We start from the raw sequence: 13190 nt of genomic DNA, 5'->3' as shown, positions 1-13190 counted from the left end.
AAAGTGATCAAGTGCTTAGTGCAATGCTGATTTCATAACCCTTCAACAAATGGGAGATGCAGTTTTGATTGAGTCCAAGATATTTAAAAGAATAAACCATTTATTTAGAAGGCTAATATCCCAATGAGAAATGCTGTGATTCTGAACTCGGGCATAATGCTGGGAGTGGGCAATCTATTTGAAAAAGTATTAGGAGGCAAATTTTCCATAACTTGATGAGTGGTGAGTGGTGAGGGAGGAAGGAATCAAGGATCACATTCTGGCTTCTGGCTTCATTTGAAGTTATATTAGCTGTGATTGGATTTAAAACTTTAAAGTTCTCTAACGGTTTAATGTACATTTATGTCCATTCTTTTGTGTGCATGTGTGAGATTGTACATTTATATGCAGGTTCATACTCTTGAACTAAGTAGAGAGGGCAAGTATCCCTTAAAGTTGGACTTAGGGCCTTTATTTACAGCATTCAGAGAAAAATAGTAATGTTTGGAAGGCACAATGGGGTAATGGATGAGGCTTCCCACAGCTGAGGGTGACTGGTCTGGGAGGCCTTCTGTAGCTGCTCTGTGGACTGAAGGCCCAGCTGCGTGTAATCTATGCCATTAACGGCCCTGGTGTTTCCTTCAGGATTAGATGTGGTAAAATCCAATCCTGTACAACTATGTTAAAGTTTGAATAGTAGGTGAGGGAACACAAAACTTGTATTACATGAACTATCGTATCAAAAGCTCCTTCACAAGAGTGATCTGCTTAATGTGTTTTTCATGGGGACCCAGGTGTCCCTTCTGGGTTGGAGAAGGCAAGGCACCCCACTCCAGTACTCTTGCCTGGAAAATCCCATGAATGGAGGAACCTGGTAGGCTGAGGTCCATGGGGTTGCTAAGAGTCGACTGAGCGACTTCACTTTCACTCTTTACTTTCGTGCATTGGAGAAGGAAATGGCAACCCACTCAAGTGTTCTTGCCTGGAGAATCCCAGGGATGGGGGAGCCGGTGGGCTGCCGTCTATGGGGTCGCACAGAGTCGGACACGACTGAAGCGACTTGGCAGTAGCAGCAGGTGTCCCTTCTACTTCTACTGCTTAGTTGGATCTCAGTTTACCAGCACCAGAGCAGAGCCAAAAGGGAAGGCAAGTGATGGAGCAGGAAGCAACCAGTGTGTATTTCTAGTGAAGTGTAAATGTGACTGTATATCATTATTTTGGAAGGATTTGGTCATGTATGTTATTTGTATAACTCCCTTTCTTTTATTACCTGGGATGATGTCATTGGTTGAAATTCTTTTATTTCATGGCTGGTTATCATCTTGGAATTGGAGGAGTAACTTCTTGAAACTTCATGGTTTCGTTCCTCTTACAGGGTAGTCATGTATATGTCAATTTACTTAACATTTATAGAGTAGTTGCTTTATGATAGATGTTGTCTTAGGTACTGAAAGTAAAGAGAGAATAGTCCTTGGCCTCAAGAAATTCAGTCTAGCAAGGGAGGCGCACATTCCAGCACATTTTGAGTAGAGCCAGGGTAGATACAGACGTGGCACAGAGGAAAGAGAGTGATGTATTCTGTCTAGGGCCTCAGAAGAAGCTTTCTGAAGATGACTTTAAAATATCGACGACAGTGTGGCAGGTTGTTTTGGTGGTGAGGAGCGCTGGTATTCCAGACAGAAGTCATAGCATATGGCAAAGCAGGAGGGTGGGAAAGTGCACCTTGCATTTAGGTAATTAGACAATTCAGTATTGGTAGAGGTGGGAGTAAGTTAAAAGAGGAGGGCTTGAGCCGGTCATGGAGGCCTTTGGCCTGTAGGTCATCAATCCTTTCATTCTTTCGCTCATACATGTGTGAATGTTTGAGTGCTTACTATGCAGCCTAGAACAGTGAACAAAAACTCTACCCTTGTAGACTTACATTCTATTTGGAATGGAGATAGTGTAACAGACAAGTAATACAGTACGTCAGGTCATCATGTGACGTATAATGAAAAGAAAAAAAGCAGCGCAGGCGGCGTGGTGATGGAGAGCCCTTAAAGGAATTGAGCTCTCTGAGAAGGGATGTGACCAGATTGGATTTGGGTTGGAGAGCAATCACTGCAGCTGCAAGGTTAAGAATGGATTGGGGAAGGATGAGGATGGATGTGGGAAGATCCATTCAAGGAGACTGTCAAAGCAAATTCAGTTCAGTTCAGTTCAGTTCAGTTCAGTCGCTCAGTCGTGTCCGACTCTTTGCGACCCCATGAATTGCATCACACCAGGCCTCCCTGTCCATCACCAACTCCCAGAGTTCACTCAGACTCACATCCATCGAGTCCGTGATGCCATCCAGCCATCTCATCCTCTGTCGTCCCCTTCTCCTCCTGCCCCCAATCCGTCCCAGCATCAGTCTTTTCCAATGAGGTGGCCAAAGTACTGGAGCTTCAGCTTTAGCATCATTCCTTCCAAAGAAATCCCAGGGCTGATCTCCTTCAGAATGGACTGGTTGGATCTCCTTGCAGTCCAGGGGACTCTCAAGAGTCTTCTTCAACACCACAGTTCAAAAGCATCAATTCTTCGGCACTCAGCCTTCTTCACAGTCCAACTCTCACATCCATACATGACCACTGGAAAAACCATAGCCTTGACTAGATGGACCTTAGTCGGCAAAGTAATGTCTCTACTTTTGAATATACTATCTAGGTTGGTCATAACTTTTCTTCCAAGGAGTAAGCGTCTTTTGATTTCCTGGCTGCAGTTACCATCTGCAGTGATTTTGAAGCCCCCCAAAATAAAGTCTGACACTGTTTCCACTGTTTCCCCATCTATTTGCCCTGAAGTGATGGGACCGGATGCCATGATCTTCGTTTTCTGAATGTTGAGCTTTAAGCCAACTTTTTTGCTCTCCTCTTTCACGTTCATCAAGAGGCTTTTTAGCTCCTATTCACTTTCTGCCATAAGGGTGGTGTCATCTGCATATCTGAGGTTATTGATTTTTCTCCTGACAATCTTGATTCCAGCTTGTGTTTCTTCTAGTCCAGCGTTTCTCATGATATACTCTGCATCTAAGTTAAATAAGCAGGGTGACAATATACAGCCTTGACGTACTCCTTTTCCTGTTTGGAACCAGTCTGTTGTTCCATGTCCAATTCTAACTGTTGCTTCCTGACCTGCATACAGATTTCTCAAGAGGCAGGTTAGGTGGTCTGGAATTCCCATCTCGCCGGGGTCCAGCCCCCGCAGGATCCAGGGAAACCTGAAGGAGAAATGGCATCGACGATTGCGATTAATATATATATAGAGAGATAGATAAGAATGTTGTAGATAAGAAAATAGAGGAGAGAAAGAGGCTGATATTCCTTGGTTTACATAGAGAACCAATAAAACTTCAAAACAAGAAGTTTGCCCTGTTCACGGAGGCCACAGGTGCCCTCCCGGTCTCTTGAGGAAGTGAAGACGCAGAACGTCTTCCCGTTCAGGTCTTAGAAACCCGGGCAGATAAGTGAATGCAGGGAGCCCCCATGCTCCAAGGGATCAGCCTGAAAAAGAGAGGAAGAAGGAGAGAGAGAGAGAGAGAGAAAGAAAGAAAGAAAGAAGAAAAAACATGGGGTGACCAAGCTTCTGCGAGGCCCAAAAGCTTTATTTTTCAAAAGGTACTTATATACCTTGCCTTATACATAGAGGGAAATGAAAGATGCAAGGTCATACAGAGTCAGCCCAAACATTCCAGCAGTTTTGCCCTTATTGAAACCAGGATTTTTCTGCATACCTTTCCCACAAGAGATGTTGTGTACAGTATCTTCTGGCCTTGGAGGCCTGTGAACATTTTATGACCCTCTTTTGATAAAGGCTGTTCAACCAGAAAACTTATTTTCCCTCAAAGTGTTTTTTCTTCGTATTTCTAATCTATGTTAGCCTCAGAAAATGCCAAACAGAGTTATGTTTTTCACAGAGCAATGGTGCAGTGAGTTACAAGAAAGAACCAAGTAGCTCAAAAGTGTGATATGGTTAAATTCAAGGCTACACTTGTTTTTCTAGCATTCTCACTATGTTAACTAATGCACTCCCAGGTGCACAGTGGATAAGAGATATGGGAACTTAGCAACAAGCATTGGCCCAATAATGAAATCCTACATCAGCACTAGCACTACTCTAATAACTTTTAACTCTTTCAAAGGCTCTATGTTTTAGGCTTTCCATGCTTCTCACAGTTGGGAGGCTGTAAATAATTGCATACATAGCTGCAGGAGTCAGGATAACCTGCCAAGCAAGCTAGAATGCTAATAGAGGGGGTTTGGTGTGAAATATTCCTCTCATGTCCAGTAGACTTATTAGCTATAGCCCTACGTTGATTTTGTCCAGAGAAAGATGGTCAGGGTTAGCCCCCTGTTAATGTCAGAGGAGTTGGGGAAAGTCATGAAACAGTAAAACAGACAGATTCTGGTTTTGGGGTAGATGCTCGAGAAAGCCTAGGGAGCCCCTTGAGTTCTGAAGCCTTGCTTAACAGTTCTCTTCCACATAACCCTGTCATGGCTGGGATCTCCCATGGTGGCTCCCGGCACCATCTCTTTCAGAATTTTCCACAGTTGATTGTGATCCAACAGTCAAAGGCTTTGGCATAGTCAATAAAGCAGAAATAGATGTTTTTAAAGCAAATTACGGGAGAAATAATGAAGGATTAATTCAAGATGATTGCAGTGAGAACAGAGAAGCAGATGGATTTGCATTTTGAAAGCTGGTGCATTAGTTGGTATTTAAAACCTGTTGCACTTGTCACATGGTCTCTTATGAGTAGATTTTAATTTCTTCTATCCAAGAACATATATCTTCTCTATTTGAAGTTGTGGAGTAGAGTTTTGAGGATGATGGTTTACTTTTGGACTTCTGTTTTCCTGTGAGTGCCTCATTACTCCATGAACAGTTTCTTTCTGCACTTGGTTCTGAATGCAGTTTTAGGTTCCTAAAAATCATAGTAAATGTCAGCCAAATATATGACGTTTTTATGCCTTGGCTTTGATTTTTTTTCCAATTTTTTAAAAGTTATTATAGCACTATGAAAAAGGAGGAAAAGAACCCTTGTTCACATCTGTCCCTCCATTACCAATAACCACTTCCTCAGTTGTAATTTTGACTCCAGCCTCTTTGCGGTTTTGCATTAGTCAAAACTGTTCTGTGGCAATTTTTATAGCAGTTGTAAACTCTTATAGTTCAGATCAAAAGAATATCTGATTAAGAAAGCTGTTAATTATGTAATTTACTTGCTCATAGTGTCATTTATATACACCATTCTTTAAAAAATAGTGTATTATTTAACATCTACAAGAACCTTGGTAGATATTTTCCAGAAGGAAAGATGTGAGTTAACTTCTTGTACATATTTCCCAGAAGGGCATCTTGAAGCTTGTAAGGGCTGATGCATTTCTGTAACAAGGTTATTTACACAAGTGACCTGACTTAAAATTTACTGTCATTTGACAAACTTAGAGCTTATTTTAGTAGTTATGCTGAATGAAATATTTAGCCTACTTTGAGTTCCTAACTAGGAATTCTAGTAGTAGTAGTAATAGAAGTTTTAATTTGCTTAAGTCCTAATGTACTGGGTATCCTGCTGAGGCGTGTACATTATCTCATTTAATTTTCACAATAGCTCTGAAAAAGAGGTGATACTATCTGTATGTTACAAATGAAGAAGGAGAGACTTAGAGTAGTTGACTTGTCTAAAGTCACACAACTACAAAATAAAAGAGACAGCAATTCAACTCTGCTCTGTCTTACTCCACAGGCTGCGTTTCTCACCTATGCAGTATTACTGCACTGACGTTGTGCTCTAGGGGGAAGCTACCTACTTGGTAATCATCAAGTTATTTTCTTTGTCATCTAAGTTTCAAATCTTTTGTGATTGAATAGATCATGATCATATACAGTGTCATAATTAAGAGAGCATTAGTTTATATTAGTTTATATTGTATTATATAAATTAGTTTATATTGTATTTTATATATTTTTATATATTATAAAATATAAATTTCATTTTTATCCTATCAAAGTGAAATTCATAATTTAAGAAAATGTGATACATTGTTTAAAAACATAGACCAACCTGTTTCCTTTTGCAAGTGAATTTTGTTGTTTGACTTGGGAAAGAAGATGATGTCCAGGATAAAAGAGAAAGGAGGACTGTGGATGACCCCAGATTGGAGGAGAAAGGAGAAGAGAAGAAGTAATAGTGGATTTACTGCCTGGGTGTAAATTAACTATCTTTGGACTGTAAGCGACTGTGTGTATGTGTGTTAGTCGCTCAGTCATGTCTGACTCTTTGCGACCCTATGACTGTAGCCCTCCAGCCTCTTCTGTTCATGGGATTTTCCAAGCAAGGATACTGGAGTGGGTTGCCATTTCCTTCTCCTCTATAAGTGAATAAGAAACCCTGAATACTTAACCTCCATGGTTATTTGGTATGATACTTCTCTTAGATTGGAAGTATCATTTTGAGATAGACCCCATCTTCTGTAAATAGACTTCCTCTTATGTCAGGAAGTTTCTACTGTAGAGCTATCACTTCCGGCCACTTAATAAACATATCTAGTAGTAAATTTGGAGAAGGCAGTGGCACCCCCTCCAGTGCTCTTGCCTGGAGACTCCCATGGACGGAGGAGCGTGGTAGGCTGAGGTCCGTGGGGTCGCAAAGAGTCGGACACGGCTGAGCGAGTTCACTCTCACTTTTCACTTTCATGCATTGGAGAAGGCAGTGGCACCCACTCCAGTGCTCTTGCCTGGAGACTCCCATGGACGGAGGAGCCTGGTGGGCTGAGGTCCGTGGGGTTGCTAAGAGTCGGACACCACTGAGCGAGTTCACTTTCACTTTTCACTTTCATGCACTGGAGAAGGAAATGGCAACCCACTCCAGGTTCTTGCCTGGAGAATCCCAGGAACGGGGGAGCCTGGTGGGCTGCTGTCTATGGGGTCGCACAGAGTCAGACACGACTGAAGTGACTTAGCAGCAGCAGCAGCAGTAGTAAATTAAGTGATCTTCTTTTAGGCTGCAGAAAAATGGAGTTCTGTCGTAGTCAGATGAGATACTTCATGGAATGCTTTAAAAGCAAATGCTAAGCAACTCCTTTTGCTTTTATTTTCTTACTCTTGAAATAAGATATTAATAATAAACTAATCTTTATCGGATTGGTATGTTGGTTTCAAATCCAAACCAAACCAAAGGATTCTGAGTAGAGTTTACTCTATTTGTTGAGCTTTGGAGTAATATTTAGGTATACCTCTGTCCCTCATCTGAGTTCAGAATGAATTGAGAAGTAAGATTCAGAACATAGACAGATGGCTTGAAAATGTCTGCTTTATTACCAGTAAAGCTGGCGGGAGCATATGGCTTAGGTCAGGGCTGCCTAACATTTGCCCTTCGTTAGTTGTGCTCAGTCACAGGTCACGCTGGACCACGGAAGGGCAGAGCCAGCTCTGGTAAGCCTCGTACAGGGCACTGAAAGACTCGAGCATAACCTCTCCCTAGCGGATGTATTGCAGAGGCAGAGAAAGGGCTGACCCTAGGTTCCTACTGCCTCTTTTCAGAAGCAACTGACCGCAAAAGTCATTCTTCCCATGAGAAAGAGTGAATATATGAGGGCTAGGGAGAGGACAGGACTGTTACTTTTCTGAAGTTCCTCCACATTGGAAGCTGGAGGCTGAAGAATAGAGATTTTGCTAGAATGTTTTTGGAGAAATTGAGAGAAAGGGCTGAAAACTTTTTGGTAAATAAAAGTCTTCCACCTGCATCATTTGCTTGTTATCCCCATTGCCTCCTGAATATGTTATCGTGTCCTTGGTAGGGCAGTTTGGGTTCTCCAGAAGGATCTGTCTAAATCAGCCTTTCCAGGCTATCTTTTATTTCCTGATACCTACTGTGTATTCTAGCTGCATACCAGAATTATTGCTGTTCCCAAAATGTGGTCTTCCCTTTCCCTTTTGTTTCTTTGATATGTTAGTGTGTCTCCAAGTATAGTATAAATAGCACTGATGGTTCTGAGATAATTTGGGGGTGGTATAAACTTATTTTATTACCTGTACCCCAGAAGCCTTCTTCATGTTCGTTTCCAGTGCCACCTACCCCCCAGGATAACCACTACCTTGACTTTTATTTTTTTTTTTTTTTCATTAAACTTTTTTTAATGGGTCTCAAATTCTGTGACAGATTTTTGGTCAAGTTGTTTTCATTAAAAAGTACTGATTTTAAAAACTAATAACTTAAACTGCCACACACAAAACATATGGTCCACAAAAACATTCTCCTTTCCTTCTGAAGGTTTTACGATGCATTGTTATCATTAACCAGTCTTTTACTATTAAACTTAAATGGCCAATTGAGACAAACAGTTCTGAGACCGTTCTTCCACCACTGATTAAGACTGGGGTGGCAGGTATTGGGGATAATATTCATTTAGCCTTCTGAGCTTTCTGGGCAGACTTGGTGACCTTGCCAGCTCCAGCTGCCTTCTTGTCCACTGCTTTGATGACACCCACAGCAACTGTCTGTCTCATGTCACGCACAGCAAAACGGCCCAGGGGAGGATAATCAGAAAAGCTCTCGACACACATAGGCTTGCCAGGAACCATATCAACGATGGCAGCGTCACCAGATTTCAAGAATTTAGGGCCATCTTCCAGCTTTTTCCCAGAACGACGATCAATCTTCTCCTTCAGCTCAGCAAACTTGCAAGCAATGTGAGCTGTGTGACAATCCAGCACAGGTGCATATCCAGCACTGATTTGGCCTGGATGGTTCAAAATAATCACCTGAGCTGTGAAGCCAGCAGCTTCCATGGGTGGATCATTTTTGCTATCACCAGCCACATTGCCACGACGGACATCTTTGACAGACACGTTCTTGACATTGAAGCCCACATTGTCCCCAGGAAGGGCTTCACTCAATGCTTCATGGTGCATTTCTACAGACTTCACCTCAGTTGTTACATTGACTGGAGCAAAGGTGACCACCATGCCAGGTTTGAGAACACCAGTCTCCACACGACCCACAGGTACAGTACCAATACCACCAATTTTATAGACATCCTGGAGAGGCAAACGCAAGGGTTTGTCAGTTGGGCGAGTTGGTGGCAGGATGCAATCCAGAGCTTCAAGCAGGGTGGTTCCACTGGCATTGCCGTCCTTACGGGTGACTTTCCATCCCTTGAACCATGGCATATTAGCACTTGGCTCCAGCATGTTGTCACCATTCCAGCCAGAAATTGGCACAAATGCTACTGTGTCGGGGTTGTAGCCAATTTTCTTAATGTAGGTGCTGACTTCCTTAACAATTTCCTCGTATCTCTTCTGGCTATAGGGTGGCTCAGTAGAATCCATTTTGTTAACGCCAACAATTAGTTGTTTCACACCCAGGGTGTAAGCCAGAAGGGCATGCTCACGGGTCTGCCCGTTCTTGGAGATACCGGCTTCAAATTCACCAACACCAGCAGCAACAATCAGGACAGCACAGTCAGCCTGGGATGTGCCTGTAATCATGTTTTTGATGAAGTCTCTGTGTCCTGGGGCATCAATGATGGTAACATAGTACTTGCTGGTCTCAAACTTCCACAGGGAGATATCAATGGTAATACCACGCTCACGTTCAGCTTTCAGTTTGTCCAAGACCCAGGCATATTTGAAGGAGCCCTTTCCCATCTCGGCAGCCTCCTTCTCGAACTTTTCAATTGTTCTCTTGTCGATCCCGCCACATTTGTAGATCAGATGGCCAGTCGTGGTAGACTTCCCTGAATCTACGTGCCCAATGACAACGATGTTGATGTGGGTCTTCTCCTTTCCCATTTTGGCCTAGGTTTAACGGTGGTTTTCACGACACCTGTGTCCTGGCGGCAAACCCGTTGCGAAAAAAAAAGTACCTTGACTTTTAACACAGTGGCTTGGATTTGCTTGTTTTGGACTTAATGAAGTATTAATAATATAATGGAATCACATATGTACTGCTTTCTGTCTGGCTTTTTCCTTTAATATATTCATACACGTTGATGCTTCTGCTTGTATTTTGTTCATCTTCATTACTGAATAGTATTTCACTGAGTGGATATTTGCTCTGTTATTGATGGAGTGCTTGCTACTTTTAGGTTTGAGTGGTTATTTATTTATAATACTTTACAATATGAAGTACAAGTCAAACTAGTTTTTATTCCTGTTACTATATAAAAATAGGCTAAAGTAATTAAAATAGTATTTAATATATTCAATTTTCTTAAGTACATCAATTGTCTGTGGTAATAAACAAAATGAGCCTAGGTACTAAATCATGCTTAAGGTGAGGTAAGGTAAGGTGAAGTCGCTCAGTCGTGTCCGACTCTTTGCGACCCCATGGACTGTAACCTACTAGGCTTCTCCGTCCATGGGATTCTCCAGGCAAGAATACTGGACTGGATTGCCATTTCCTTCTCCAGGGGATCTTCCTGACCCAGGGATTGAACCCGGGTCTCCCGCATTGGAGGCAGACGCTTTAACCTCTGAGCCACCAGGGAAACAAATTGAATTTGTAAACACAGTGACCTTAAAGTCTTTGCAGTGTTCAAATAAACTTAATTATGAACTTAAAAGATTTCCACTTAAAACTGTAAGTCTAAGTCTGTGACTCAGTTACAGATTTTAAATTTGTTACAAGTCAGTCATTCTTACAGGCTCAGTTCAGTTCAGTTCAGTCGCTCAGTCGTGTCCGACTCTTTGCGACCCATGAATCGCAGCACGCCAGGCCTCCCTGTCCATCACCAACTCCCGGAGTTCACTCAGACTCACGTCCATCGAGTCCGTGATGCCATCCAGCCATCTCATCCTCTGTCATCCCCTTCTCCTCCTGCCCCCAATCCCTCCCAGCATCAGAGTCTTTTCCAATGAGTCAACTCTTTGCATGAGGTGGCCAAAGTACTGGAGCTTCAGCTTTAGCATCATTCCTTCCAAAGAAATCCCAAGGCTGATCTTCAGAATGGACCGGTTGGATCTCCTTGCAGGCTAGGTGCTGTTAAATTTTGTAACTATGTAAAAGATCGGTTTTTGTTCAGCTTTCTTACAATTATTAACATCTGACTTTGATTCTCTTAAGCATCCCTGTATTACTTCTAGGTCTCTCTGTAGTTGAAGTATGCTTACTGGTTTCAAATAGGAAAAGGTGTACGTCAAGGCTGTATATTGTCACCCTGCTTATTTAACTTAGATGCAGAGTATATCATGAGAAACGCTGGACTAGAAGAAACACAAGCTGGAATCAAGATTGCCGGGAGAAATACCAATAACCTCAGATATGCAGATGACACCACCCTTATGGCACAAAGTGAAGAGGAGCTAAAAAGCCTCTTGATGAAAGTGAAAGAGGAGAGTGAAAAAGTTGGCTTAAAGCTCAACATTCAGAAAAGGAAGATCATGGCATCTGGTCCCATCACTTCATGGGAAATAGATGGGGAAACAGTGGAAACAATGTCAGACTTTATTTTTGGGGCTCCAAAATCACTGCAGATGGTGACTGCAGCTATGAAATTAAAAGATGCTTACTCCTTGGAAGAAAAGTTATGACCAACGTAGGGATAACCAATCCTTTCTGAAGGAGATCAGCCCTGGGATTTCTCTGGAAGGACTGATGCTAAAGCTGAAACTCCAGTACTTTGGCCACCTCATGCGAAGAGTTGACTCATTGGAAAAGACTTTGATGCTGGGAGGGATTGGGGGCAGGAGGAGAAGGGGACGACTGAGGATGAGATGGCTGGATGGCATCACGGACTCGATGGACGTGAGTCTGAGTGAACTCCGGGAGTTGGTGATGGACAGGGAGCCCTGGCGTGCTACAGTTCACGTGGTCACAAAGAGTCAGACACGACTGAGCAACTGAACTGAACTGAACTACTCATTAAGGAAAGCTGTTGCAGTTCTAAGTACCTGCAGTCACTTTTGAGAAGGGAGTGTTGCTTCTTGAGTGAGATCATCTTCATGCTGACTAAGAAACATACTGTATTGTATATAATATTTGGCCTTGCCAGTCTATCTCAAGTTACTAACCAGATATTTGGGCCAGGATGGTGACCAGGTTCTTGGTAATAACTGTACTGGGACTCTCCAAACTATTTATACTTGCCATGTCAGCCACCTCATGCCATCAAGTGGGGAGTATTCGTATATCTCAGGATCTTGTAACCAAGTAATAGAAATTATTTAATTTTTATATTCACAGTTTACGACTCCCACTCAGACTGATTATGCGGTTGCATTTTGAATTTCTTCTGAAGATGTTTGAACTTTCTAGCATCAGGGATATTAAAATGACACCCACTTGAATTCTATTCTGCTGTCAACTGGGATTTTGTAAATTACTCTGCACTAGAGCTTTCTGTGACGGCGTGGATGCTCTGTGGTCTGCACTCTTCAGTGTGGTAGCCACTCAGCACATGTGGCCATTGAGCACTTGAGATGCAGCTAATGTGACTGAGGAGCCAAGTTTTAAATTTCTTATGCTTTTAATTCATTTAAATTTAAATAGGCACATATAGCTAGTGATACATTAGCACAGCTATATTTTGAAACTTAACTCATTACCTGTCCTTTCTTGTTCCCAGATGAAGTTACTGTTCTGAGTTCTCCTATTTCTCTAAGCGTTAGCCTTAGTCTTGAACTTCTTCCCATTCCCCCCCCCCCCCCCCGCCGACTTTTAAAAATTGAAGGATGATTGATTGAACAATGTTACGTCAGCTTCAGGTGTACAACATAGTGATTTGGTCTTTTCATACGTTGCAAAACGTTCCACCACGGTGTGCCTGCTTCCTTGTTGCCGTCGTTGTTGGCTGGCCACTAAGTCGTGTGCGACTCTTTGGGACCCCATGGACTGTAGCCCGCCAGGCTCCTCTGACCATGAGATTTCCCAGGCAAGAATACTGGTGTGGGTGGTCATTTCCTTCTCCAGGGGATCTTCCAGACCCAGGGATCGAACTATTGTCTCCTGCATAGGCAGGTGGATTCTTTGCTACTGAGCCACCAGGGAAGCCCTCTGTTACCATGGAAAGTTATTACAATATCATTGACTTATAATCGTTAACTGTACCTGACATCTCTATAACTTATTTCTTTTTATAACTGGAAGTTTGCACTTCTTAATCTCCCTCACCTACTTCGCTTATCTCCCCAACCCCCTTCCCCTTGGCAGCCGTTACCAGTTAGTTCTCTGTATGAATGAGTCTCATTTGTTT

At 42.6% G+C, this 13190-nt stretch overlaps 2 protein-coding genes across 2 annotated transcripts in view; one reads left to right on the top strand and one right to left on the bottom strand.

The window, feature by feature from the left end:
- AGPS (alkylglycerone phosphate synthase) overlaps positions 1 to 13190 on the top strand; it is a 134992-nt gene that overhangs the window by 2079 nt on the left and 119723 nt on the right. The window lies entirely within an intron of this gene.
- On the bottom strand, positions 8100 to 9854 carry LOC138433814 (elongation factor 1-alpha 1). Its single transcript, XM_069577064.1, has one exon. It carries the CDS (start codon positions 9787 to 9789, stop codon positions 8401 to 8403), a length of 1389 nt encoding a protein of 462 aa, XP_069433165.1. The 5' UTR covers positions 9790 to 9854; the 3' UTR covers positions 8100 to 8400.

The sequence above is a fragment of the Ovis canadensis genome, chromosome 2 (genome assembly GCF_042477335.2).
Source record: "Ovis canadensis isolate MfBH-ARS-UI-01 breed Bighorn chromosome 2, ARS-UI_OviCan_v2, whole genome shotgun sequence".
Taxonomy (NCBI): Eukaryota; Metazoa; Chordata; class Mammalia; order Artiodactyla; family Bovidae; genus Ovis; species Ovis canadensis.
Note: the sequence above shows the minus strand (reverse complement) of the source record. Positions and strands in the feature narration are given on the sequence as shown.

Bases quoted from the DNA above. Each gene is read 5' to 3' on its own strand.
- LOC138433814 (XM_069577064.1), bottom strand. From the start codon at position 9,789: ATGGGAAAGGAGAAGACCCACATCAACATCGTTGTCATTGGGCACGTA.